This window comes from Oenanthe melanoleuca, chromosome Z (assembly GCF_029582105.1).
Source record: "Oenanthe melanoleuca isolate GR-GAL-2019-014 chromosome Z, OMel1.0, whole genome shotgun sequence".
NCBI lineage: Eukaryota > Metazoa > Chordata > Aves > Passeriformes > Muscicapidae > Oenanthe > Oenanthe melanoleuca.
The window spans coordinates 39,704,627-39,731,794 of record NC_079362.1 but is presented as its reverse complement, the minus strand read 5'-3'; the positions used below and the strand labels follow the sequence as shown (position 1 = coordinate 39,731,794).

General features: G+C 41.3%; 3 protein-coding genes across 11 annotated transcripts in view; 2 read left to right on the top strand and 1 right to left on the bottom strand.

The window, feature by feature from the left end:
* AGTPBP1 (ATP/GTP binding carboxypeptidase 1) overlaps nt 1-3,988 on the bottom strand; it is a 65,377-nt gene extending 61,389 nt beyond the window's left edge. For 5 of the 6 annotated variants that reach the window (XM_056514273.1, XM_056514275.1, XM_056514274.1 and 2 more), the window contains exon 1: nt 894-3,988. In XM_056514273.1, coding sequence (XP_056370248.1) covers nt 894-1,102 — 209 coding nt within the window. In that variant the 5' untranslated portion in view covers nt 1,103-3,988. Of the gene's footprint in view, nt 1-621; nt 740-893 lie in introns of those variants that run through there. The other variant, XM_056514277.1, reaches the window with a different exon arrangement.
* Nucleotides 1,460-9,766, top strand: LOC130265469 (uncharacterized). The gene is made up of 2 exons (XM_056514568.1): nt 1,460-1,547; nt 7,189-9,766. Exon 2 carries the CDS (start codon nt 8,609-8,611, stop codon nt 9,764-9,766), a length of 1,158 nt encoding a protein of 385 aa, XP_056370543.1. The 5' UTR covers nt 1,460-1,547; nt 7,189-8,608.
* NAA35 (N-alpha-acetyltransferase 35, NatC auxiliary subunit) overlaps nt 9,271-27,168 on the top strand; it is a 28,391-nt gene continuing 10,493 nt past the window's right edge. The window contains exons 1-15 of one of the 4 annotated variants that reach the window (XM_056514267.1): nt 9,271-9,409; nt 10,815-10,958; nt 13,954-13,987; nt 15,383-15,497; nt 16,644-16,718; nt 17,849-18,016; nt 18,885-18,951; nt 19,648-19,691; nt 20,286-20,336; nt 21,061-21,144; nt 21,868-21,982; nt 22,478-22,656; nt 23,723-23,782; nt 25,069-25,175; nt 25,390-25,456. In XM_056514267.1, coding sequence (XP_056370242.1) covers nt 10,835-10,958; nt 13,954-13,987; nt 15,383-15,497; nt 16,644-16,718; nt 17,849-18,016; nt 18,885-18,951; nt 19,648-19,691; nt 20,286-20,336; nt 21,061-21,144; nt 21,868-21,982; nt 22,478-22,656; nt 23,723-23,782; nt 25,069-25,175; nt 25,390-25,456 — 1,290 coding nt within the window. In that variant the 5' untranslated portion in view covers nt 9,271-9,409; nt 10,815-10,834. Of the gene's footprint in view, nt 9,410-9,441; nt 9,585-9,921; nt 10,054-10,814; nt 10,959-13,953; nt 13,988-15,382; nt 15,498-16,643; nt 16,719-17,848; nt 18,017-18,884; nt 18,952-19,647; nt 19,692-20,285; nt 20,337-21,060; nt 21,145-21,867; nt 21,983-22,477; nt 22,657-23,722; nt 23,783-25,068; nt 25,176-25,389; nt 25,457-27,168 lie in introns of those variants that run through there. The other 3 variants (XM_056514266.1, XM_056514269.1, XM_056514268.1) reach the window with 3 other exon arrangements.

Below are 27,168 nucleotides of genomic sequence, written 5' to 3'. Positions count from 1 at the left end.
CCAGCTGAGGATTTCTAAGCGTCTCACACAAAGCTCGGTGCCTAAAAGCAGTTTACACTGAAGAAAAACACCACCCCACCCTGATGTGCAACCTAATTCTCAAACCTATCAGCATTTGAACTGCCACCTACAAAGAAATACTTAGTGCGCTAGATTTACACCACTACAAGAAAAGACAGAAAAAAGGTTAAAAAAAAAAAAAAAAAAAAAAAAAAAAAAAAAAAAAAAAGAGGAAAAAGCAAGCCCCAAGTGCTAAGAAACTCCTATCCACGAGCGTTAAGTCAAACAGACGTTGGGCAGGCCAAGCCGCACGGCACATGATGCGAATGTTATCCCAACCGCCGCAGTGCCCGCTCGGTGCCCACGCCGGGTGACTCCCCGGCGGGGCGGTGGGGCAGCGCCGCAGCGCTCGGGGCGGGCAGGGCCAGGGCTCAGCGCAGCCCCGGCTGCCGCAGGGCAGAGCGGGGAGCGCTCCGGGCCGGCTGCGCCGCACCGAGCGCAGGGACAGCACCGTCCCGCGCCCGGCGGAGCGGGGCTCCGTGCCACCGGCGGCTCCACCCCGCGCCGCACCGCGGGCACACCCGACCGCGGCCGGGCCCGGAAACCGGGCACCGCTCTTACCGTGGGGCCTGCGACCATCTCCGCGGGCGAGAGCGCGCAGGGCGCGGCTCCCGCAGAGAGCCGCCGTACCCGAGCGGCCCCGCACACACCCACCGACGCCCGCAGGGACGCGCCCGGCAGCCCCGGAGAGCCCGGCCCGGCGGAGCCCCGCCCCAGTCCCGATCCCGGCCCCGGCCGCGGCCCTGCCCCGCTGCGGCCCGCTCCGCCCTGCCCGAGGCGATGCCCGCCCGCGGGGCCGCAGCTCGGCGGCCGGCGGGCAGCCCCCCACTCACCCCGCGGCGCTGAGGCGGGGGCGCCGGGCGGCGGGGCGGCTCCGCGCTGCGCCCCCGCCGTGCTCATGCGGCGGCGGCAGGACCTGCCCGCACCGCAGCGCGTCACCGGCCCCGCCGCGCCCCGCCCGCGCGCAAGCGCCGCCGCCGCGGGCAGCGCGGTGCCCGGTCCGGCCGGGCCGCACGGAGGGAGCGGCGGCCGCACGGGGCATGTCAATCCCCCGGGCTGCGCGCCCCTCCGTGCCAGCCACTCGCACCTGAGCAGTCCCCACTTCTGTACAAGTATCTCATGGGGGGACGGGAAGCACGATGGAAGCAGGCTTTTCTCCGTGGTTCGCGAGCAGTAGGACAAGAGGCAGTGGGCACAAACTGATGCACTGGAAGCTCCACCTGAACACGAGGAAGTTCTTTGCTGTGCGGGTGACCAAGCACTGCCACAATTGTCCAGAGAGGTTGTGAAGTCTCCCCCACTGGAGATGCTCAAGAACTGTCTGGACACGATCCTGTGCGATGTGCTCTAGGATGACTGCTCGAGCAGGGAGGCTGGACCACATAACCTGCTGTCTTCCCTTCCAACCTGACCGATTCTGTGATTCTGCAATACCTTCGTGAAGTGCTTCCCCCCAGCCCAATCTTTATACACAGTTTGTTGTGCAGGTAAGTACCTGAACCCAAAGAATCCTACTGCCCAGGGCACTGAGGTACCACAGAAGCAAGATAATTCATAGTAATTCATTAGTCAAAGATTTTGTATGCCTCCTCACACACCCCTCACCCCTTTCCCCTGAGAATTTTTGCAAAAGAAAAATAGTACCTCATACACTTCACAAACCACTTTATGGCAAATTAACCTTAATGTGCCTAGCACCTGGTTTTGAACCATGCATCAGTATTGCTGATGACTTCTAGAAGTGGGTAATTTAATCTCCCTCTCTGACACTTGTTAAACTGGAACAGCCAGGTATTTCCTTTTTCATTAAGTTCTTCAAATGAAGAAACTACTAAGAATCTGCAGCCAAATCTTTGAGTTTACAAATCTGACATGGGTATGGGAAAAGCAGCCCTTAAGTAAAAGGCTGGCAAACTGAAATCAAGTTCAAGTCCTACTTACACTAGTAATAAAGGCACAACCCTTAATAGATTGCAAAATTATTAATATGCAAAGTTAATTTCCCAATTACATTGTGTATCCACGGGGTTACCCATTCTAATTCTTGTTCAGTGAAAAGCAGATTTCAGATCCTTTAAATTTCCACTTTCATTCATCTTCCCTTTCAAAATACAGATACCTGGCTACAGCACTTGCAACTCCTCTCCCACACACATCATTCAATCTACTCAGAAAGGCAAGACCAAAGATAGCCAAGACTTCTCCACTGTCTAGGATGTGGCTGTGCATTTTGTGTAACAATATGAAACTCTTCCATAGGGCTGACTGACATGAAGGATGGTTTACAGTTACTATTTGTTAGTCTTTTAACTCAGATTATAGTGTAAGAAAGGTAAATTCTGCTTATCATCCATGCAATGGTACACAGATGATCTGCACAGCAAGCATACACATCCAGACCTTATGGACACAGAACAAAGCTACTTTACTGGGAAGTCAGTGGAAATCACACAAGTGAGGAGCAGGAACTAATTTTGTCGAGGTATGACAGATGGGAGATCCTGGTCCTCCTACCTCCTATTTATGCATAAGTGCTTATGTGCATTTTAAGTCTTCATCCCATCATATTAACAAAAATGGATAGTCAGATGTCCATCTATTCAATTATTCACATGGTCTTTCTCCAGCAAATAATTCAACATTAATTATGTTTCCTAGAACTAGAACCCATGGACTATGATCACACAACATAGGTGTATTGGGAAGGAGCTTCCTCCCTCTCTTAGAAGTTTCTCCAGGTATCTAGCATGGATGAGAAGAGCATGAGAAGAATGCAGAACTTTGCCAGTGCGCTGGCAACAGGCAGCAACAGTCTCACTTGTTCTGTAACACTGGTCACATTTGGAAATGGGTAAGAGAACACTTAAAACAGAATTCAGTACAGCTACAAGTTGTCTGTGAATTCTATTAATGGAATTACTTTAAATGCATAGCTCTGTCTAAAGCAAAGCAGAAGACATGGAATAAATTCAAGTGTGACTCAGGCAAAGACAAAAATAGTATTGGGCAGGCTCTGGCAAGTAAAGGACAAATAAAGGAGGTGTAGATAAAAATCTCTCAAATATTTTGAAGTTGAAGTCAGAGTCAGTTTATTTAAGTTAGGTATGAAAATAATGCTTTAAAACAGCTCTGTATGTGTCCTGGCACATGATAAAAATAAATCAGTTAAAAATATGAGAATTTTTAACTGAAAAAAGAGGACCCAGCAGTAACTTCAAATAATTTAAGACTGACAAAAAGTGCGACTTCATTTAAGAAAAACTGAATGTTAGTAATGGGCCTTATTAAAATACTTATCTCAGTTACTGAAATCTCTTAACTTTTTTCACTCAATGTAAACAAAAAATGCAGAACATAATTCAATATAAGAGTCTAATTCATCTTGATTATTTCACCCAAAAGACGATTCTAAGCAGAACTTCTATTTTTACTAGCTAAACATTTGTTTATGGAAAGGTAAAGGTCACTGAATGAACTTAGAATTCTTTTTTTTGGCAGGTAAACTGGTTCCAAGTTTAGGATTTATTTTATGGAGAACAACTTTACCTTTAGAAAACCTAACTCTAGTGTACAAATGGAGTAGCAGACTTTTGCTGATCTTATTTACATAACAATTCTCACCAGCAGGAATATGCCCTAGCTTTATTTGTTTTCAAACACAATACTGTGTGCAAAAATGAATTGTTTATCCATTGATTTTTTTATGAAGAGTTAATACAATGATTCACTATTCTTTTGGGTTCCCAAAAATTTTTACACTTCAAGTAGAATCTTTAACAAGCATACAAAATTATTCCAAACAATTTACATTTAATTTAACTAGAGCAACTATAAATTTGAAAGTAAGGTGGTGGCAAATTACAGAGCCATCAAGTAAAAGCTTGATGGGGAGTCAGGCATGCATCTCTGAAAATTGCAGCAGCAGTAATACTGTCTTGTGGAGCAGAATGGGTTCCACCAAAATTAAGTCTCTAAGTTTGACCAAGTGAGGCACCTAGCAGATAAGAGAAAGGCTGTGGATGTTGTCTACCTGGACTTCAGTAAAGCCTTTGATACTCTCACCCACAGCTTCTTCCTGGAGAAACTGGCTACTCATGACTTAGACTAGTTTGCTGGTTAAAAACTGGATAGATGGCTGGGCTGAGGGTGTTGGTGAATGGAGTTATCTGGCTGACAGTCAGTCACTACTGCAGTTTGCTAGGGCCCACTGCTGGGACTGGTCCTATTTAATATCTTTATCAATTATTTGGTGAGTTGATCAAGTATCACCTCAATTTCCAGATGACACCAAGTCGGGTGGGAGAGTTAATCTGCTGGAAGGCCCTGCAGAGGGATCTGGACGGGCTGAATCGACGAGCTGGGGCCAGTGGTACGTGGTTCAATAAGGTCAGGTGCTGACTCTCACCCTTGGGTCACAAGAACCCCATTCCCTGCTACAGGCTTGGGGCAGGGAGACTGAAAAGCTACTCAGCCGAAAAAGACCTAGGGGTCAACAGCAGATCCTGACCTGGGACATTGAGCATTGTGGAGTGTGTCCAGAGAAGGGCAGTGGAGTGTGGTGAAGGGCCTGGAGCACAAATCAAGGACCAGCTGAGAGAGCTAGAGGTGTTTAGCCTGGAGAAGGAGGAGAGAATGATGTTCAGGAGTGACCTTATCCCTCTCTTACAACTACCTAAGAGGGTAGCAGGCAAGGGTCAGCCTCCTCTCCCAGGAAATTAGAAACTGGAGAAGAACACATAGCCTCCATATGTGCTAGCACAGGTTCAGGTTGGACATGTAAGACTGGCTAAGCATTGGAACAAGCTAACCAGGAGGTGGTGGTGTCACCATCCCAGGAAGTCTTCAATAAACGACTAGACATGCAACTTAGTGCTATAGTTCAGTTGGCATGATGGTGTTTAATCAAAGGTTGGACTTATAGGTCTTTTCCAACTTTAATAACTTTATGATTTTAGAAAATTCAGTCTTAGGAATATACCTTTTTAATGGGACAATCCATGGACTTAGAGAAGGTAGCAAATATATACTAATCTACACACAGTGTGGAAAGGCAAGGACATCAGAGGTGTCATAAGCTAAAACAAGAAGCTTTTAAGTCTACATCATGTTGTGTTCATTTAATATTGTTGACAAGGCAATACAAGTAACAAACTGAGTCACAGATTACTGACATTTACGCAGAGTCACAAGTTTTTAGACAAAGACAGGCTTCTCAGTCCTGCATCTTTACAGGCTACTAAAAACATATTTACTACTAAGTAAGCTGCACAGCATGACATGTACAGGATCAGACCATACACCTAAAATAATCACAAAAAAATTTTAAAAGATAATGGCTAGCCCCTCTGGAAGCAGGAAAGGATTGTAAAGCATTAAAACAAACTGCCTAAGAAAGTGGTGGAGCCACCCTTTCTGGAAGTGTTCAAAAAAAGTGTGGATATGGGACTTCAGGACATGGTGTAATGGTCAATGGTGGTGCTGATTTGGTGGCTGGACTTGAAGGACTTTTCCAACCTTAAAAATTTTCTGATTCTATCATAAAAGCAAGGAGAATAAGAAAAAGCTCTTCAAAATAACTTAGCAATATATAAGCATCTCTAGATCCTATCCTGTTCTCTGTAATTATCAACTGGATAATCGTTGTTTCCTATTAAAACTTAACCTCTGCTAGTTAAATCTGCCTTGCCTGTTGCTATACTCCTATTACTGAACAGATCCAGTCAATTCCAGATAATGAACAGTTCCAGATAATGAAGCTAACAGCTCTCCATCACTCTTAAAAACAATCACTCCTTCATTGGAAGCCAACGCTTGCCTACATGCACATTGAAGAATTTGTTTTTGACTCTTTATTTCTAATGTACTTCACCAACGTTGCCTCTCCTTTTTTTCACCTTTGAAATGATCTTTTGTTCTCTGTCATGCATGTATTTCAGTACATAAAAAAACACTTTAGTTCAAATCAGTGCTTCATTCAGCTACTTTAGCTTCTGTAATACTACAAATGCAATAACACATCAATATTCTTCACAGAGAATTCAGAATGTATAGATTTGGTGGATATTTTCATTTAAATTTCTGGGGACTGGGGGTGGGAAGGAGTGGGCACTTTTTCAGAGCAGGAAGAGGACAAGTTTCTAAAGTGATGCACTGTTTCACAGGTTCATACAAAGTTAGCCACTTTTTTCCATATGCCTACTGACAATCACATTTAATTTTTACATGCAGAATATTAACATAATCCCCTCTCCATGACCCAACCAAAACAAAGAGTGAATCTCATCTGTTTCAGTCTTAACAAGAACCTCCATATACATAGTATAAAAAAAGTTAAAACATCTATGTCTATAATTTTCAGCCTACCTGAAGGTCACCTTCTTTCTATTTATGAAGGTATTTGTAGATTTTGAGATCTCTCACCTTCCCTTTTCTCCCCGCACCACTTCCTTCCATTACAAAAGATATCCAAAGCAGTGGTAAATTCCTGAAAAATCAGCAGTACTTTAAACAAGGCAAAAGGTAAAGAATAATCTTCAGAAACAAATATGAGATACCTCCTTCTTGGGTCAAGGCTATGAAGATACCCTGCAGCAGATGACCATTTCCACAATGGACCTTTTGAGGGAGAGGACAAATCACTGCTATTTAGAAAACTATAAAGAATTTTAATTTTGTACAAATAGGTCAATAAGTAATTTTACACACTTCACATTCTTTAGAGCAAGCAAAACAGACTTATCTCTTAAATCTGATTTTCATTTTACACAGTACTGGAAAGACTGAAGATGCCTTTTTGTTTATGCCAGTAATGTAAATTTCTTTTACAGGACACTTTTTAAAGCCAAATAGTAGAAGACAAGTTTGTTCACTTCTCCTCTTAAGTATCCCTAAAAAATTCATAATGCTTTAGTGTGAGTTTCTGCAGTGTAAAAATAGATGCCCTGTATTGCAAACTCATACAAAATACATCAGTACTTTCAAAATTAATGATGTTACATACTGAAAGACAAAAATAGCAGTCAGTCAAATGACTACACCCTAAACTGTCACATGGTTAGATGAGGTTTTCTTAAACAAAGCAGCCTATTTAAGTCAAGTATATGATCACATGTTCTAACTGTATTACAGGAACAAAGGTACTCCATAATTAATACTGAAGCAAGTTCCTCATAATCCTTGATCTACTCCCACTTCACCAACACAGAAGCACAAAACGTGTTGGACATAACCAGCAAGTATTATATGACGGCTGCTTTTTTCTTCTGTCTGGCTTAACACTGAGGACTACTTTGTGGTCTAAGTATTGGATTAAGGAACAAGGGATACTGTTGTAATGAACTCCAAGGCATTTTAAATACTAGCGATTTTTGTAAACTATCCCCACAAAAAATAATTGTGTGCGTAATCGAAAAATAAATTTTAAATTATTTTATTTCCCTGGATTTTCCCATGTGCATATCACATGTACCAGAAGTTATATCAAACCTTCACAACATTTTGTCTAGGCACTTGATTGTATCATTTCAGGTTTAAGTTCTCAAAGCAAAGCATTTGACCTTAGAGGTTATTGCAGTGAACATGTACTGCCTTTTTTAACTGCTATGGTCACTTCACACCCACATAACAACCTGCAGTTCATTTCTGATGCTTCATATTTCTGCCAAGGGAAGTGATAATTGCTTTCATTTATTTTGGATTAATCCATTGCCTCATTACTTCAGAAAAGTCATCTTATAATTGCAACCATAAAGTCTGCGAAGAACCACAAACAAGTATTTGCTAGTGGAATACTCTGTGGCAAACTTCAAATCTTTCCAGAATAGTGATTTTTGTTAAATATTGTGTTTTTTAAAAAAGAATTCCATAATGGAATTATTATACAGCCCTTCTGTCCTGAAACTAAATAAGAATTCCCCTGAAAATCAAATACAGTAGAGAGCACTGGTCAAGCTATCACTGTCTTCTGTATTAAACTCAGCTAGGTTTCATGTTTTATAGTCAACATCGGGTTCAACAATAACAATCTGTTCTTTCTACCATAACATTAGGATCATTACAAGGTGTCTGCTATATTGCTCTATATTGCCCCTGGAATTCTGTATAAGTACAGTGCAGCTGTGAGCCATCAGACATTTCATCAGGTATTAAACTAAAGATAACTTATTCTTTCAGATAAGGTAGGTTGCTGACATTGGTTTAACAGGAGCTCTCACAGAAACTTCTCCTCTTGCTTCCCACCAAGCACAGATGCTGTGTACTTTGCATGTTGAATGGAAAGGATGATGGGTAAACTCAGTGCTTTTATTTTAATTTCTGACTTGTTTCCCAAAACCTTGGAGACAAAATGTACTTAAGATATCCTCCACCATGTAGTAAAGCCACTGTCTTTTACACTGGTGATCTTGGCCTGAAACTGCAAGCATTCAGTCATACTAAAACCCTTGCTCCCCAAGACATCATCTCATGTCACCCGGCTTCCTTCTTAACAAAGATAATCAGCACACCTCCGTAGACCCTGTACAGAACAGAGTTACGTAACTTTTAGCACATGACGTTCATTAAAATGAAGTGCAAAAGGAAAGGGAAGAAACGTCTGATAGAGGGGGAAAAAACCCAACCTGTTTCAAGACTGCTTTCAGTTCAGCCGCTGCCCGCTCAGCCCACGGCGCCAGCGCCGCACTTGCACCGACAGGCGGGCTGGGCTGGGCCGGGCCGGGTCGAACTGGGCCGTGCTGGGGCGAGCTGGGCTGGGCTGGGCTGGGCCGGGCCGGGCTGGGAGCCCGGGGGCCGCGCCGGGACCCCGCTGGCAGCGGCTGAGAGAGTCACAGAGTGGGGCAGGCTAGAAAGGCACGAAGTCATTTGGTTCAACCTGTCTGCAGAATCATCCGGGAGCACGTGGCACAGGCTTGTCTCTAGACAGCTCTGGAGTAGCTCCCGTGAGGGAGAGTCCACCTCCCTGGGCAATCTGTTCCAGTGCACGGTCACCTGCACGGTAAAAAGTTCTCCCCCGTGTTCAGGTGGAACTTCCTGTTCTACAGTTTGTGCTCATTGCCTTTTGTCCTACTGCTGGGCACCACCGAGAAAAACCTGGCTCCATCCTGTTGACACACGCCGTTCAGATACGCATACAGCGTACGCACAGACCTGGAGACAGACTGCGTTCCCGCTGCGCGGCAGCACCCCGGGGACCCTCCCCAGTCCTGCCCCCACACACGGGCCCTGCCTCATGGCGCCCGAGCCCGCACCGCGCTGGGCGGAGCCGCCGCAGCCCCGCCCCGCGTTCCTCGCGGGCGCAGCGGGTGCCGAGCGCTGCCGCCCCGGCCGCTCTCGCCCCGCCTCGCCGCTCACGGTAAGCGGCGGCCGCGCAGGGGAGGCCGCGGGCGGGGTGGGGCGGCGGGGCCTTCTGTGTGCGGCTGCGCCGGGGCGCTCAGGCCGGGCCCGTGGGCTGGCGGCGACAGAGGGTGTACGCGTGTGCGGCGGCCCAGCCAGGAACGGCGGGCGGGCGGCGGCGTGGGACGTGGCTGGTAAGGCCCTGGGAGAGTGCGAGGCGAGGGGCGCAGGCAGAGCCCGCAGGGGCACCGGGGGAGGGACGGAGGAAGGGGGAGCTCTTGGCGGGGGTAGCGCTGCCCCGCAGCGGGGCGGGCGGCCCCTGGCCCCTCCTCTGCGGCGGAGCCGGGCGGGCGGCAGCGCCCGGCGGCCCCGGTAGCTGCGCGGGGCCCGCTGAGCTGCGCCGCGGCCGCGGCTCTGGCAGCGCCGGAATCGCCTGGGGGAAGGGGAGAGCCCGAGGGGCCTGATTGTCCCGGGATGAAAGGGAGAATTTAATTTATTTCAGTTGATTTCCCACGTATTTCCTCATCCCAGCCCGCTGAGTCTGACAGTGCCTGTGGTCTCTTGAGACACCCTGACGGCCCCCGGCGAGAAGTGAGCCTAGCTGGAACGAGGGGACCTCCGGGCTGCTGTTCAAAAGCCTTTTGATCCTCCCCTTTGTTTTTGGTAATTCCCGATGCCCGGGAGGTCTCCTGCCACTGAGGCCTTTGTTTGAAGCTTCCGTGGCGGCTGTGGTTAAGCTGCTCAGAGCTTGCCGAGCTCGCAGCTGTCTCTTGCGAGAGCTCCGTCAGCGTGAGGGGAGTTCAGCATTGCTGATGCCTCGCAGACAGGCTGAGGGAAAGCGGGGACGTCCTCAGGGGTGTTGTGCCGGCAGGTTGCGAAAGAACAAAACCAGTTCGAAATAACTGGTCGGTGGAGTTTAAAACTTACATTCCAGTCTGAACTTGCTTAACTTCAGTGCTGAAAACTAGATATTGCTTTCTCTTGAAGAAATCGGAGGAAATAAGCCTTTTTTTAGTTTTACAGTCACTCTTTTTAATTCGTGTTGCAGAGTAGTAAGAGGATGTATAGTCTAATAGTATAAAAGAACAAAAAGAAAATTGATGTCGGCATCCGTTGTTATGCTTCTGATTTTATTTCTAATTTGACAGTAAAACTTTAGTATGGGTCTGTACAGCTGATATTTTGGCGTCCTTAGTATTTGAGGTTTCGTAGCCTACAAGCTACTTGTAAAGAAATGATGCATAAGAAAAGCTTTTTCTTAAGGAGTTTTTATTAATAAAGGCCTTTCTGTTGATTCTGTGTAACAACAAATGTTTAAATGATATGTAAGTTCATTTCCTGTTCTCACCTGATTCTTGAAAAGAAAAAAATAACCCCATGAAGCACTTTCTCTAATTTGTGCAACTATATGGTGTCTCTGACAGGAATTTAAAGGTGCAGCATCATGGTTATGAAAGCTACAGTAGAAGATGATGATCCAGGATGGGAACTTGGTATGCCTGACAAGATGGAAAAGAGTAATACCAGCTGGATAGATATAACCCAGGATTTTGAAGAAGCTTGTAGAGGTGAGTTGTAGTCCTTTAACTCTCAGAAAACTTGGAATCCTTTGGAGGCCTAAGCATAGTTCTTTAAGATCTTTTGGGCAATAATTTGACCCAGGTTCAAGCTTCAGGTGAATGAGCTATATTGATTCTATGTTAACTCTGGGGTTGGAACCACCTCACTTTGCTTCCTCTTCCAGATTACATAAATACATAAAATTAAAGTTTTTTCATTTTATGCATTTTCACACCTGCTTTTTTTCCTTTGCAAGGATTTCTTCCTGTTTCTTCTGCCAAGTGAAAATGTCATTCCTGCGTGCAGAGTCAACACTGTTTCTTTCTTGTATATTTTTGGATCTCCAGGGTCCAATAATTAATTTAATTCATCAGTGCATCATTTTTAATTTTTGAAAGAAGTCTGAGTTTTTGAGCAGATTCAATGCATCTCGATAATGGGGAGGCAGTTGCTTCCATTCAAACAGTGCCTCTATGACTGTTAGGTGCTACTGCTAGTTTGCAATTTTTTCAGCTGATTTTCTAATGACACTAGGGACAAATAAATATAAAAACTGCATCTTCCACATAGAATGTTGCATAATGATAAACAATTTCTGTGTAATATTTCTCTGTATTACTCTGAATTACTTATAAATAATTATTTCTCTACATTACTTATGTGTGTGTACCCATCACATATATCTTAAGACTTCTTTAAAGGTTATGAGGAAAAGGAAACCTTTCAGTAGTCTCCCCTGGAAAAGACTAGGCACTTGAAGAAAGGAGGGGGGAAACAGCTGTATTCGGGCAATTCAGATGAAACAGGCTGTTCAGATGCTTCTGTTTCACAGAATGATTTGGGCTGCAAGGGACCTTGAAGACCATCTCATTCCAAGTCCCCTGCCATGGACAGGGACACCTTTCTCCCAGACTGTGTTGCTCAAAGCCCCATCCAGCCTGGCCTTGAACAGTGCCACGGATGGGGGTTCCTCTGGGCAACCTGTTCCAGTGACTCACCACCCTCACAGTAAAGAATTTTTTCCCAGTATCTTATCTAAATCTCTCTTTTAGTTTAAGAGCATTTCCCCTTGTCCTATCAGTACATGCGCTTGTAAAAAGATCCTCTCCTGCTCTTTTCTAGCCTTCCTTTATGAACTGGAAGGATGCTAGATGGTCTCCCTAGATCCTTTTCTTCTCCAGGATGAACAGTCCCAACTCTTCAGCCTGTCTTCATAGGAAAGGTGCTTTAGCCTTACATTCACTTCTGTTAGCCTCATCTGAACTTGCCCTGACAAATTGATGTCCGTCCTCTGCTAGGGACCCCAGAGATGGATGCACAGTAAGGTCTCACCAGAGCAGAGGGGCAGAATCCTCTCACTTGGCCTGCTGCCCATGCTGCTTCAGATACAGCCCCAGAATATCAGTTTTTTTGGGCTGAGAGTGCACTGTGTGCTTACTTCTTTCGCTACTAGAATAATAGAGGGATGAGGGCACACTGTGAACCACTGGGTTTTTTCAGTCTTTCAGCCTTGAAAGTGCTTTGAAAGTAAAAGCAGTAATGTCATGGGTTGACCTGGGCCAGATGCCAGGCACCCTCCAAAGATGCTCACTCCCCTCCCTCTGCAGCCAGACAGAGGAGAGACAGGGCAGGGAGACAGGGGATGGGGCTCATGGTCAGTTCATCACCTGAGGCTTCTGCTGCTGCTCAGGGAGAGGAGTCATTCCCCAGCTGCACCATGGGGTCCCTCCCACAGGAGACAGTTCTCCATGAACTTTTCCAATGTTAGTCCATCTCATGAGCAACAGCTCTCAGTGACCTGCTGCAAGGTGAGGCCATACTACAGGCAGCAGTCCTCCCAAAATTTCTGTAGCCTGGGTCACTCTTCCAGGGGGTGCAGTCCTGCAAGGACAGGTTGCTCCAGCACAGGAGCAGAGCTCATCTCACCCCAGGTCTCCACAGCCCTTCCTCAGGCATCCACCTGCTCTGATGTGGGTCTCTTCCATGGGCTGCAGGTGGATCTCTGCATCCCCATCTACCTCCATGGGCCACAGGGACATGACTGCCTCACCATGGTCTGCACCATGGGCTTCAGGGGAATCTCAGCTCTGGCAGCTGGAGCATCTCCTTCCCTGTAAGAGAACAGATTATTGGGACATAGGGAATGGGGATGTGGTCGAGCCTCATCCCTCATGTGGTACAGTTGTATAAGACAAATGAACAGCGTTAAAGGAGAAGCACAGAATGATGTGTATTGACCAACCACAAAAGAGTAAAAGGGCACACTGATGTTATGCATATGAGAGAAAAGGTATGAAGAGCTAAGAGCAGAGAGGTGATGTTGGAGTTAGGAGGTTGTGCTGTGAGAGGGAGGAGTCTGTAATTGAGTGGTACTGCAGAAGGCTTTAATGAACGGCTGATGTTTGTTCCCATCTTGGCATCAGCCTCTTGAGCCCATTGTCAATCAGGGAAGATTTTAGATAACAAGGGACTGACCTGTGTGACCAGTGTCAAGTTGGTGCCCCATTTTAGGGGCAAGTGATGACAAATAGTGCTCTATGTGAGGAGCAGGTGACAATACTTCCCCCTCCTTCTGCACTGACCTTGATGTCTGCAGGGCTCTTCTTCTCCCATGTTCTCACTTGGCTCTTCTCCATCTGCAATTAAAACTGTGCAATTGGTTTTGGTTGTTTTTCTTTCTTAAATCTGCTGCCACAGAGGTATTATTGTTTCTAATTGACCAAGCCGCACATCCATTTCTGGAGCCACCAGGAATTGGCTCTTCTGGACATGGAAGAAGTTTCTGGCAGCTTCTCACAAAAGCCATCCCTGTAGCCATCCGTGCCCCACCCCCAGTGACGAAGCCCAGACCGTGCAAACCCAATGCAGGTAGAAATGCCTGATCTGCTTCCCACAGCTTGTTCTCTCTTGGCATAAGGCTGTTTGGTGCATAACAAGACTACCCTGGAAAAGTTGTGTTAGTAGGGTGATTGTAATTGCTTGTTTTGTCCTGTTCCTTTGTAGAACTGAAGTTAGGAGAACTGCTTCATGACAAGCTGTAAGTATGTGCATGTGCTTCTGGCATTTAGATAAGATTACTGCAATCATGTTAATGTTACCCAGTAACTAAGCTTTTTCAGACTTTTACTTTAAATAAAAGTATTCAGAGTATATAGAATATCATACATTCTTAGCAGTGTGTATATGCTGCACTTCTATGAATGCTGAACATTTTACATTTTTCAATGTGATTGAAATTTTATTTCAGAAGTTCATAGCACATGTTATGATCTGTGGTGATTACATTACATTTTATGAGGCATGCTTTTATAAAAAAAGGCCAGGAAGACGTTAAACTTGGTTACCTTAAATGTCATTATCAAATATTTGGTAAACAATCCAATGCAACTTAATGCAACTTAAATAACATGCTAAAGCAGAAAGTGAGAACTCTACACATTGAAAGTATATTTCAAAGAGAAGCATGTGGTAAAGACTTGCTGAATTTATTAAAGAATGACAAATTTAAATAATTCCAATATTTTAAAGATCAAATTCCTTTTCTTAGTGAAGGTGTTCAATTGAGTAAAGACAGAAGTTATATTTGAAATTAATAGCACAGAAAACAGAAGCACACTATTGAATGAAAACCTACTTAGAAGTGTGTGCAAGGATGTCACCAGCTAGTTGCTTAGTTTAATCAAAGCACATTTTCTGGTGTAGTTTTATACATAAGAGCATTTCAGAGCAAATACAGCAAATGCACTTTTCAGAATTTAAATGTGCCACATGCAATAAACTTTTTGTATTATAAAGACTGATGCAGGAGTTCTGATGAATGTCATGATAAAGTGAAGCACGTATCTGTTCATTAGTAGGCAAGTCTTCTTTTGGTGTGGCTCTTCTGCAATCTTTTATGCCCTGACTACGAGTGGCATATTGTCACTTGCTGAGGGATTTTTTTGTATCAGTTTTCGTAACATGCCAATTTTAAACAAAGCTGGTAAATTCAGTATATATATTAGTCTATGTCGTATATATTGTCCTAAGTGTGGGGGGGGACATTTTTTTTGTGTGTGGTGTAATAAAGAACAGCTTGTTCAGTTAATATCAGTTTATGATGTTATATGATGTTCAAGAAGATGCTATGAAGTTTATAGAAACAAGTGTGCAAAGGTATAGTAGAGGGATTTCACTCAGGAGGGTTCTTCACATTAGAGAAAGGCTAATAATTTTTTTTTTTTACTTTTAGCCGTCTTTTTTCCTATAAACTTGTTGAGAGATCCTTAACTTCCTCAATACCATGATCTCTGATGATCAGTACTAATGTTCACATGCCTTATTGTCCGTGGTCAGAATACAGTGTACTTGGTTTGTCATCCTATTTTTTTTTTATTAGTTTATTTTGTATAAAATGATTACATTCAGCACAATTTTTAATTTGTGTTCTTAGCTTTGGTCTTTTTGAAGCCATGTCTGCCATTGAAATGATGGATCCCAAGATGGATGCTGGTATGATTGGAAACCAAGTTAACAGAAAGGTTCTTAACTTTGAGCAAGCTATTAAGGTTTGTGTGATTTTTGTGGGTTTGTCTACACTGTCTGTAGAAATGTGCACTTTTGTCAAATTGCAGTTAAGCACAATACAACATAATTAATGTTTTCAGTCTTCTCTTGAGATTTGTTTTTCTTTTTTTCTTTTGGACAATTACAGAGAAAGTAGCTTGTGATGTTTACCTTTCTTGTTACCTGCATTATCACAATGATAACTCTTCCAGTGAAAAGTACTGTGAAATTGCTGGGTGTTGATACCTCAAGTAAATGCATTTCCAACATTGTTTTGCAAGTCGCTCTGTGCTTCCCCAAAATGTGTTTTATATTAACGTGTATAGGTTAGCTTCTATTTAACCTGAGTGGAAACCAGCTTCCTTCTGGAAATTAAAACTTTTATCATTCTTTGAGTTTATCAGCATTGAACAGAAGCCAGATAATTTACCCACATTGATAGTAATGATTAACTTTTGATTTATGATCAAGGCAAATTGGAGGACAGAGGTTAAAAGACTTGCTGTTATTTTGTAAAAAGTAATGCACTCAGAGGGAAAAGTGTTTTTTTTTATGGTGAAAATTTGGAATGGAGTCAGAGAACTCCGTAAAACACTGGCTAAGTCATGTAGAATGTATGCAGGATTGCAAACTTTAATTAAAATTAAATGATCAAAGTTTCAGCCTTTTTGATGTTGACCTTTCAGGCAGTTAAAGACTGCGACTATTTCCAGTTTAAAAACCAGTCTTCAAATAATTGGTCCTGCATAATATTCCGTGTTCAATCTTTATTATGGTTATACTGTTTTGTGATTTTAGTGTTAGCAGTTAACTGGCTTTTAACTTTTCTTGGCTAGTAATAAATAAAAATTGTTACTCTAGCATTCTCTTTGAGTAGTTTTATGTTTGGTCAGTGTTAACTGATGGGAATGCAGTTTTTTTAAGAATTTGAGACATGGTGTGAAGCTGGTCAGTAAAGCTAGTGGTATACAATTACTCTGAAGTCTTAAACAAATTTTAATTTCCTTTTTGGCCTTTTGGTACAAATAAGTTGTATTTTGCCTATATGCTTCCATAGTATATAAGTACACGAGTACATTAAGTATATTATATTTGAGTATTTCCATAGTATTTATTGGTTGGGTTTTTTTGTTTGTTTGTTTTCTAAGGATGGCACCATTAAAATAAAGGATCTCACTTCACCTGAGCTGGTAGGAATAATGGACACGTGTTTTTGCTGTTTGGTGAGCATTTTTCTGTTCTTTAGGTTAGATGGTTTTGCTTTCAAAATCCTTTAATCTATCATAAAAATATAAAAGAAACCAGGAGAACTCAAAAAAAGATTGACCAAGCAGAAAATACATACATGTATTTTAATTTCCATTTAGTTATTTGCATTGTGTATTATGAAAAGCTTAGTTTTTTGATTTTTAATTTTTTTACTGTAGGAAATATGGAAGATAGCTGGTAGCACCTTAAAACCTTTAAAAGGTTTTATACTTTCTGGTTTTAGAAATGTATGTTACCCAATTGCCTGCTGTGTATTGATGTTTGCCTGTGTTGGAAGCTGGGTGTGCAGTAACTGGTAGCACTCTGTTGCTCCTTTCTGTACAGCCAGAATTGACTAAGCTTACAGAAGCATTTTGAAGAAGGAAAATAAATCCATTTAAAAAAATAAGTTGAATATCTGTTACTTATTAATTACAGGTTTTTTTCTGTGTATATGCTTTAATTTCGTCAGTAAGCGATGCTCATTACTTTCAGTTACTCTTTAAAATTATGTCAATAATATTATTTTTTTAAACAGTCCCAATCAGTTTAGTCAGAAAGACATGTAAAGATCATAGTATATCTGATACAGTGTAACATCATTTGTTTTCTGCTCCTGGTCCCCAGAAGGGACAATGGTGATATTAAAAATATGGTTCTACTTTTTTTTTTGCTATTTCAAGATAGAAATTTAAGCTACTGAATCTTTCCTGGTAGCTCAAAGAAAAATGAAAGCGGTAGAGAGAGGGAAATTGTGACAAGAAGCTCTTTGTTGTAAAGGAGAGAGAACATGAAGAACATTAGTGACTTGTCGCATAGTTATTTGCATTTTCCATTCACTGTTTGTGCAGAGAAAGTTTATAAATGTGAAGGTCTCTTAACATAATGTCATGTCTAAATGGCAGGGGTTAGACCTGAACGGTATAGAAGAAGTTTATCCAACACCAGATTTCTAGGCTTGAAACACCTTCACTTGCCCTTTTTTGTGTTTGGAAGGTTGCCTTGATAAGGAGTCTTTGAAGCACAGTAAAATGGAGAAAGAATGGATCTACAAAAATGAGGACTTGGCTGTCATCAGTAAAATATTTAATTTCCTTTTCTCCAGATAACATGGTTAGAAGGACATTCCTTGGCACAGACAGTATTCACTTGCCTTTATATTCATAATCCGGACTTTATCGAAGATCCTGCTATGAAGGCTTTTGCTCTTGGAATCCTAAAAATCTGTGATATTGCCAGAGAAAAGGTTAACAAAGCAGCTGTTTTTGAGGAGGTATGTGTTTCCCATCTCCTGTGGGGTTAAATATGCCAATTATACCATAATGCAAGTAGAACAACGTGTTAGTGACGTTTGTTAGTGTTTGATTCTAGGATACTGTAGGAATAGCAATCCTAAAAGTATTAAACTGTATACCTTTAAAATGCGGTTTTCCCCAGTGAAGGTGTTTCATGCTCTCTTCTGTATTTTCCTTAAATACTGGATCCCCATAAATATTTTACTCAAGAAGCAGTGCAAGTCTTGTAGTTAACCATTTGAAAACTGTTTCAGCTGTGGTTTTCTTCCAGTTTAATTTTTTTTTATTTTTCTATGTTAGGTAGTCATGATTGCCTTTTGTCTAAAATGTCCATCTGGCAATGGGATCAGAGTCCTGTTTTCTGTGCTCAGAGCAATCTGAACTTGGACAAATTACTCTTGCTGACTGTATCTAAACTGGATCTAATAATACTTTGCATCTGTAGTTCTTGTAACATTTTGGTAGGGTGTCACTTGATGAAAATATGAAGGCTGTATTGATATCAAGGATTTATGCAGAAAATAATTACCTCAAGGTGGATTTGGGTGGGAAAGTCATTCAGTGTATTCATTCTGAGTGTATTTAGCTGTGTAGAATAAATCTGGACTTTCATACAAGCAAAAAAAGCAAAAAAAATAATTAAATTAAATTAAACAGAAGCACACCCCATGCACGTCCCCAACCACTCTTCCAAAAGAGAAAAACCAGCAAAAAGACCCAAAACCTAATTAGAAAACAACTCCCAAAAAACCCAAACCAAAAGAAAAACTCAAACCTCAATCTGAAAATGTAACTACAGCTTTTATATTTCACTACATATTGCTTCCTTGATTTTTTTCTTTTTAGGAGGATTTTCAGTCAATGACTTACGGATTTAAAATGGCCAATAGTGTGACAGATCTTAGAGTTACAGGTACAGTTTGTGCTTTCTTTGTAACTGTCTAGCAGCTTCTTTTTCGTTTCGTGATTACTTTCAGATACATCTGATTAATTGCTAGGAATTCTCAGCTGTTAAGTTTATTTGTCTTGTGGAAATTGCTGATTTGGTAAAAAGAAATACCACATTATCTTTGCTTGAAAAAAAGGTTCAGTTATCTTGTTAAGTGCCTGAGAAACAGAAGAAGTGCTTATAGATATGCCAACAAAGTGGCTAGGCATAAGATCATCATGGTACAAATACAGACCACTGCAAAGTTCTTGGGTTCTGCTTTTTTTGCCTCACAATTTGCTGTCCTTTAAACATGCTGCTTTAGAAAGAAAAGCAGTCTAGTAGTTCAACTGCTATGAATACATTTGTTACTAGGTACATATATAAGTACATATGTTAATCTTTTGATGCACAATTCTTTTATATGTACTTGAGCTTTCCATTTACTTTTGAAAAGTTTGGGCACTTTAACTTTGCATCAGTTGGCTTATATTCTGGTTTTTGATTGTTCCAGGACATGCTCACCCTTCCTCAAAAGATTATTTTTTGTCTAGTCTTTGGCTAATGAGTATGTAAAGTACTTTTGTTTGATTTTCCTCTCAAAACTTCTTTTCCTTTGTGTGGTGTTGGTGTGCCTAGGAATGCTTCTCAGCTTTTAATCATGCTATGTTTTTTTTCCAGGTATGCTGAAAGATGTAGAAGATGACCTGCAAAGACGAGTGAAGGTATTTGTTTAATGACCTTTGTCCTGTTAATTATATTTCAGGTGTACTTAACATAGGTTTGGGGAAGGGAGATGGATTATGAGGAAGGAAGGAGGTTCATTATTGGTGGGGTTTTTGAAGAGCTGTCATAATGGTTTCTGTAATATGCTTTTAGTTTGCCGTCTAGCTGAATCTTCAGACTTTATTTGTAAACTCTTTAGCAGTTGCCTCACTAGTAGTAGTAGCTGGAATTATGATGTAGAAGATAACACTGCGCTGGGACACAGAAAGTATGTTTTTAACTTTCAGGTTTATGCAGAGATACTATGTAACGTTAGAGAAGTTACTTAATTTTCCTTTACCATAGCTTTTGCATCTACAAAATGTAAAGTGTTAATGCACTTTCCTTACTTATTTGCAGAATTTACTGAGATAGATCTTATTACTATAGGACAGTAGTTCAAGTACTTGATTATATATTAAGAAAATTTTAATTAGAAAGCTGATTTTTTGAGTTATTTAACAGGAGGATATTTTAGAGAATGCAAAGGGATTTTATTAGTAGCTTCCTTTTGCAATTTTTAGTAAATTATTTGACATTTCTTTACCTTGCAGAGCACTCGAAGTCGACAAGGAGAAGAGAGAGATCCAGAAGTTGAACTTGAAGTAATTGTTTGCTTTTTTCCTGGATTTCATGGATGTAAATGGGACATAAATATGGTATAACCACACCCATGCATATAAGAAGCAGCCAGAAGTATTACCCCCCAGGAGCATGGGGGAATTGCTGACAAACAGCAGGACATGCCATTAGGGCACACCAAGGAATTTTGTGCAGGGAGGGCAGGAGTCCTTGGAAGTTCCGGGCACCACGATACAGGAAAGCCATTAAGGTATTAGAGAGTGTCCAAAGATGGGCCTTGAAGATGATAAAGGGCCTTGAGGGGAAGCTGTATGAGGAGCAGCTGAGGTCACATGGTCTCTTCAGTTTGGAGGAAACTGAGGACAGACCTCTTTGCAGTTATAACTTCCTCATGAGGGGAAGAGGAGGGGCAGGCACTGATCTCTTCTTTCTGGTGACCAGTGACAGGACCTGGAGGGAATGGCCTGAAGTTGTGTCAGGAGAGATTTAAGTTGGATATTAGAAAAAGAGTTTTTACCCAGAGAGTGGTTGGGCACTGGAACACGCTTCCCAGAGTGGTCATCACAGCACCAGAACTGAGTCCAGGAAAATTTGGACAACACTCAAGCACATGGTGTGACACGTAGGGTGGTCCTGTGTGCAGGGCCAGGAGTTGGGCTGGGTGATCCTTCTGGGTCCCTTCCAACACAGGATTTCCTATGATCTAATATCTATTGCTTACTGATTAGCAGTGTACTTTTTTTACAGCATCAACAATGTTTAGCTGTCTTCAGCAGAATCAAGTTTACCCGCGTCTTACTGACTGTCCTAATCGCATTTACAAAAAAAGAGGTATGTTTGTTTGGCGTTTCTGTATTTGCATTGGAGGTGAAGTGTTGAATATAGCCTTGCAGTGGGAAATACTCAGTCTTTGTTCAAAGTGGGAAACACAGGAAGGCTAGTAGCTGACATTACTATGGCCTTGCAGAAAGACAGAATATTCATTACAAAACATTTAAAAATAATTATGCTCATATACGTTAGCAAAACTTCTTGTTTGAGTTCAGTCCTCTCCTGCAGAGTCAGCTGATATTGGGCAGTGTTTTTTGTCCATATCAAAAAAACTGTTAGCCTTTTCTTCCATGTGATACTGAATTTATACCTAGACATCTTTGGTCTGAGAAGAGGAATTTAATAGCATTCCATACAATTTGCCTGTTTTTTGAATATAAGATTTCTTAATTGCAGAGCGGGGAAGGATTGTTTTAAGGCAAAGGGCTAGAACTACATGTTCCTCCAAGCAGACTGTCATGTATTGTGTACAAGACTTTCAGTTGTAATTATCATAAAGTCTTACACAGCAAAATACACAGCACTGAATTTTTGTACAGATACATAAAATACAAAGAATGCTATCGTACTACCATACAAAACTGTTGGGTTATTTGAGTTTATTTCAGAACTGGTTGTGTATCAGAATCTTAATGCCTCTCTTTTTTTTTTTAAACTAACATTAATTAGATAGTCAAAATTTATTTGTGTTTGTAATATTAATAATTGTTTCCTGCCTTTCAGACAAGTGCAGTTGCAGAAGCACAGAAACTTATGACTCAGGCAGCTGACTTGCTCTCTGCCATACACAATTCATTACATCATGGTATGCAGGCACAGAATGATACTACTAAAGGAGGTATGTATCAAACTACACTGGTTTTGCCTTTCTTGGATATGATTCCTTCATAAATGTAAATACTTTTGTGTATTTTAAAAGAAGTTGAAATCACTATTAACTTTGAACTAAAATACCTGTTATGCAAGTCGTTACAGATTTGCATTGTTTGATTTTTATTTTAATTTTATTTTACCAGGTGGTGATTCTCCTGAAAGCAATAATGTCATTTCAAAGTCAGAGATAATGTGAACTTCTGATTAGGTATATTGCACTTAGAATCAGTGTATATGCCATTTTAAAATAGGAAACAGTACTTCACTGTTTGTACAAGTGTTTGTTGAGTTTTTTGAAAGACTCATCATTGTCTTAGTTGGGTTGTTGGAGTCTCAGGAAGTTAACTGTCACTTAAAGAATTCATTTTGGCTAACTGAATGGTTTGTATATTGAAGGGTATTCTGAACACACAACTTATATTCAGCTTTTCTCTGTCTCTCTTGCCTCCTCCTTCTTTAGATCATCCTATTATGATGGGGTTTGAGCCACTCGTTAATCAGAGATTGCTGCCACCAACTTTCCCCCGATATGCAAAAATTATTAAAAGGGAAGAAATGGTCAATTATTTTTCCAAACTAATAGACCGAATAAAAACTGTATGTGAAGTAGTCAACTTAACTAACTTGCACTGTATACTGGTAAGCACAAATATTTCTTATTTATTGCCAAAAATAAGATCTGAAAATGTGATGAAAAATAATTGTATTATGTGCGTGCTCTTGCTCTCTAGAGAGGAAACTGAGCTATGTATGTATTTGATGTTTTTCACCGCTAGGTACAATTTCAAAGTTTATTATATCCTTCCTAGTAGTTATTATTTTTCTTCTTTTGACAAAAACCTTTTCTTGTCTCAAACCTCTCACTTTTCCTATAATTCCTTAAATAATTATGCATCTTAGTGGCAAAGCCAAGCAAGTTTCTGTGGTTGAAGAGTTGTGTCTACAGCATCAGAATATAATTCTTTGCTATATATCTGATGTTTTTCAAATTCATTAAGCAGTATTCTGCACATGTGCCTATAACACAAGAGAATAATAAATAGGTGTTTAAGCATGCAGTTAGGCATGAAGTTAAGCGCCTGCTTATAATTCTTTCCTGAATAACTGATGTTACTCTTAGTTGCTGCCTACATTTGTTAGAAGACACTTAAATGCTTGAAGTATTTTTTTGTATCCATGCATTCACTGACTGATAAAAGAGATACAGTTACATTAAACCTTTTGTCTTCCTCTTTCCTGTTAATTCATGAAAGGAATGTTTGCATGAAGCGTCTGGTACCAGTTAAACCTCACCTGGGCTTGTGTCATTTTTTTTAAATCAGTTCTCAGTTTTGTTCAATACCTGGTGTAGTTGCATCATGATCTTAACAATCTCATAGTATGTTTTTTTCTGTACTATCATCTTTCTAGTTGCTGCATTTGAAAATTCAGAAACCTTTTTGTTAATTAATGAGTAATTGCAGAAAATCTCTGTAATGTATTCTGTTCAGTTCAAGTTATTCATGGTCTGCTGAGTACAAGTTGTGTAAACTATGCTGTTTGTGTATGCTTTTAAACAAAACACAGGTGCATTTACAGAGTTGCATATATTTGTTTAGGAAACATGAAAGTGTGTGTATGTAAAAATGATTGAGTGTATATTTATAAATATATAAATTGGCATATTAACCTGATGTCTTTTGTTCTTTTCCTTCATATACATTAGGACTTCTTCTGTGAGTTTAGTGAGCAATCACCCTGTGTTCTTTCAAGATCCCTGTTACAGGCAAGTCCTAATTATGCCTATTAATTAAATACTTCTGTATTCATTATAAATTCCTATTATTGTTTTAAGTATTTCAGTTATTTGCATATAAGTTAATAATTTTTAAGTGGTAAAAAATGTTCTCATGATATTTAAATATTATGGTAGAAATGCTTTGCTGTAAGAATGATGAGGCATTGAAACAGGTTGCCCAGAGAAGTTGTGGATGCTCCACCAAGTATTTGAGGCCGGGAAGGTGTCCCTGCACATAGCAGGGGATTTGGAACTAGATGATCTTTAAGGTCTATTGCAAACCATTCTGTGATTCTGTGTATGAAGGCTTATGTTCTGATCCAATTATTTAAATAATTTTAAAATCATTTTAGTACATGCTAATTAAAACAGAAGGCGTTTGATTTTTTTTTTTTTTTCCTCCACCATAAAGCTGTGCCTGTACACACATTTTTATACTCATTTATTTTATACACATTTTTGTTCTCCATGTGCTGTGCCATTTTTGGGCTGGTATTTGTATTCATCTCCTTGTTTGGACAGCACTTCATGTATAGACTGCTTCTACTGCTACAGCAGTGAAACTAATGGTTGTTGCAGAACATGCTAGTTCTTCTACTGCTTCTCTTGCTTTGAAAGTGCATCATACATTCCCTTTTTCTGAATGAATAATTCCTTCTAGGAGTTTTTGATTTTATTAGGGTGCCCCTAGATGCCAGAATTTTTTTTACATTAGATCCCTATTAAACCACATATAGAGCCAATGGGCTATAACTATGGGCAAGTAAAATGTGTTCTCACCTTCCACTACATCTGTTTGTGTAATCCCAGTGGGTGCCTGACAACAGAGTTTTTTCTTCAGCTGCTGAAGAATCATGTAAGAAAGAGACACAGCACTCATGGAAGGAAGTTAAATGAGTACCAGACATGACGGATGTAAGCAGCAGCATCCAGAGGGATTGAAAAATGTCAGCAGAAGTTTGGAGTTATACACTTATCTGCCGCCTAAGAAGGCACATACTTTAATCTTTAGAAATGTCTCATTTATCATGTTCAAAGTCCAAGAAATTAAACTATTTTGCATATACTCTATTATACAAGTAATAGAGCTACAGTTGGTGTCCTGGGAATACCACAGAAGTGTCAGATCTCAATATTTCTTGGATGTAGTTGAACCATTTTAATTCTTAAAGTAATCTTAAAAGTATTGCCAGAGCTTTCTACTATTTCTAATGCTATCTAGAGCAGTACTTCTAGCTTAAAATGTGTTTCTAAATATACATCTTTACTTTTAGACAACTTTCCTAGTAGATAACAAGAAGGTGTTTGGCACTCACCTCATGCAAGACATGGTAAAAGATGCCTTAAGGTCTTTCGTCAGTCCTCCAGTACTTTCTCCAAAGTAAGTGGATCTTGAGTGTACTTGTATGTGTTCACATGTGTGATGAAAAAATCTTACAAGAGCAATGACATGTACAAAAAACATACATTTTGTACTTAGTGCTTATGTATGAAGGTGTCAGTTTCTATTGCTGCACTCATGTTTCTTGTTTTATGCTACATGGACCAGTGCCATTTATAAAAAATATGTATTTACATGGATATTTCCTTTTTAGGTGTTGTCTTTATAACAATCACCAGGCAAAAGACTACATTGATTCCTTTGTGACACATTGTGTTCGGGTAAGTGTTCATTCCAATTACAGTATGTATGTGTGTGAGAGAACTTGGCAGATTTGCATACACTTGAAAATGAGACCAGTTATTTAGCACACCTGACATGAAGGTAAAATTGAAGAAGTTGGCCATCTTAAATTGGTAATGCCTTTTAAAAAGCCAGTGTAATTATTGCTGGTTTTCTCCTGGTTCCAGATTTTTATTTAGCATTACACTTTATAAGAATTCTGTATCTACTACCTATTTACAGAGTAGTTTCATGTCACAAATGCATAGCACTAATAAAAACAAAATTATTTTTACATTCTGTCCAGTTTCAGTTTTTAAAAAATGGGTTTAAAAGATTCTGTTGTTGAATGTGGCACAATGAAAATCTTAAGAAAATCAGAATTACTTAGGTTGGAAAAGACCACCAAGCTCATTGAATCCAAACCAGCACTGCTAAGTCCATCGCTAAACCATGCCCCTAAGTGCTATGACTACACATCTTTTAAATATTTCCAGAGATGGCGATTCAAACCACATTCCTGAGAAGCTGGTTCCAACGCTTGGCAAATTTCTTTGTGAAGAAATTTTTCTTAATATTCGGTATAAACCTCTTCTGTGTCCCGGTTTAGGACAAATTAGGAGAAAATCTCCAAAGGAGCTCCCAAAAACTAACCCCCCAAAACTCCTCCCCTCCCACCTACAGGTTGGGGAAGAACTTCCTCAGAGGTAAAGTGGAAAAAACCTGTTTATTTAGCAAACACAAGAAAAACACTTCCCAGCAACAGGAAAGTACAATCTCAGATGACAAAAAATGTTTTCACCAAAGTGAGAGATGGTCGCTGCTGGGAAGGGTGAGAAGCTTTTTGGGCAGGCTCCGGAGGCAGTCTCTGATGCTCAGGGCCTGTCCGGAGCCGGTACAGATCTTCGAGCTGAGGGAGAGAAGGGGGCGGGGAGGAAAAGCAGCAGCCGGGGCAGCAGCAGGGCAGCAGTATGCTGGGGTTGAAGAAGCTGGGCAGCAGCAGCAGGACAGCAAGCAGCAGCAGCAGCCAGCGCACAGCCCCGGGGCACCACCCTCCCGGCGGGGGAGAAGGGCACCGGCAGCAGCTCCATGCAGACAGCGAGGTGTGGGGGCGGGAGAGGAGAAGACACAACACCAACCCAGGACACCCTGGCACAACTTGAGGCCATTTCCTCTTGTCCTGTCACTTGATAGAAGAGATGAGCCCCACCTGGCTGCATCTTCCTTTCAGGTAGCTGTAGAGAGTGATAGGGTCTTCCCCAAGCCTCCTTTTTGTCCAGGCTAAACAGCCCCAGCTCCCTCAGCAGCTTCTCACAGGACTTGTGCTCCAGATCCTTCCCCAGCTCCATTGCCCTTCTCTGGACATGCTCCAGCCCCTCAATGTCTGTCTTGTTGTGAGGGGGCCAGAAATGAACATGAGATTTGAGGCAAGGCCTCACCAGTGCTGAGTACAGAGGGACAGCCACTGCTCTGGTCCTGCTGTTTCTGATACAGGCATTTTGCTAGTGACCTTCCTGACTTAATCTCACATCAACATGTGCACAGAGAAATTGGCTCTTACATCACTCCAGACAGTTTGCTTTCCTGCTAACTTGCACTTTGTAGGGAGTATTAAGGAACCCACCTCCTAATACAGATGTATAAACCAGGTGCCTTAATAGACATCATAGTACTTCTGTAGTTTCAAAGTTGCATTGATAATTTCAAATGG

What these genes read in the sequence shown, in the direction of transcription:
- LOC130265469 (XM_056514568.1), top strand. Translation starts at nt 8,609, where the DNA reads ATGACGTTCATTAAAATGAAGTGCAAAAGGAAAGGGAAGAAACGTCTG.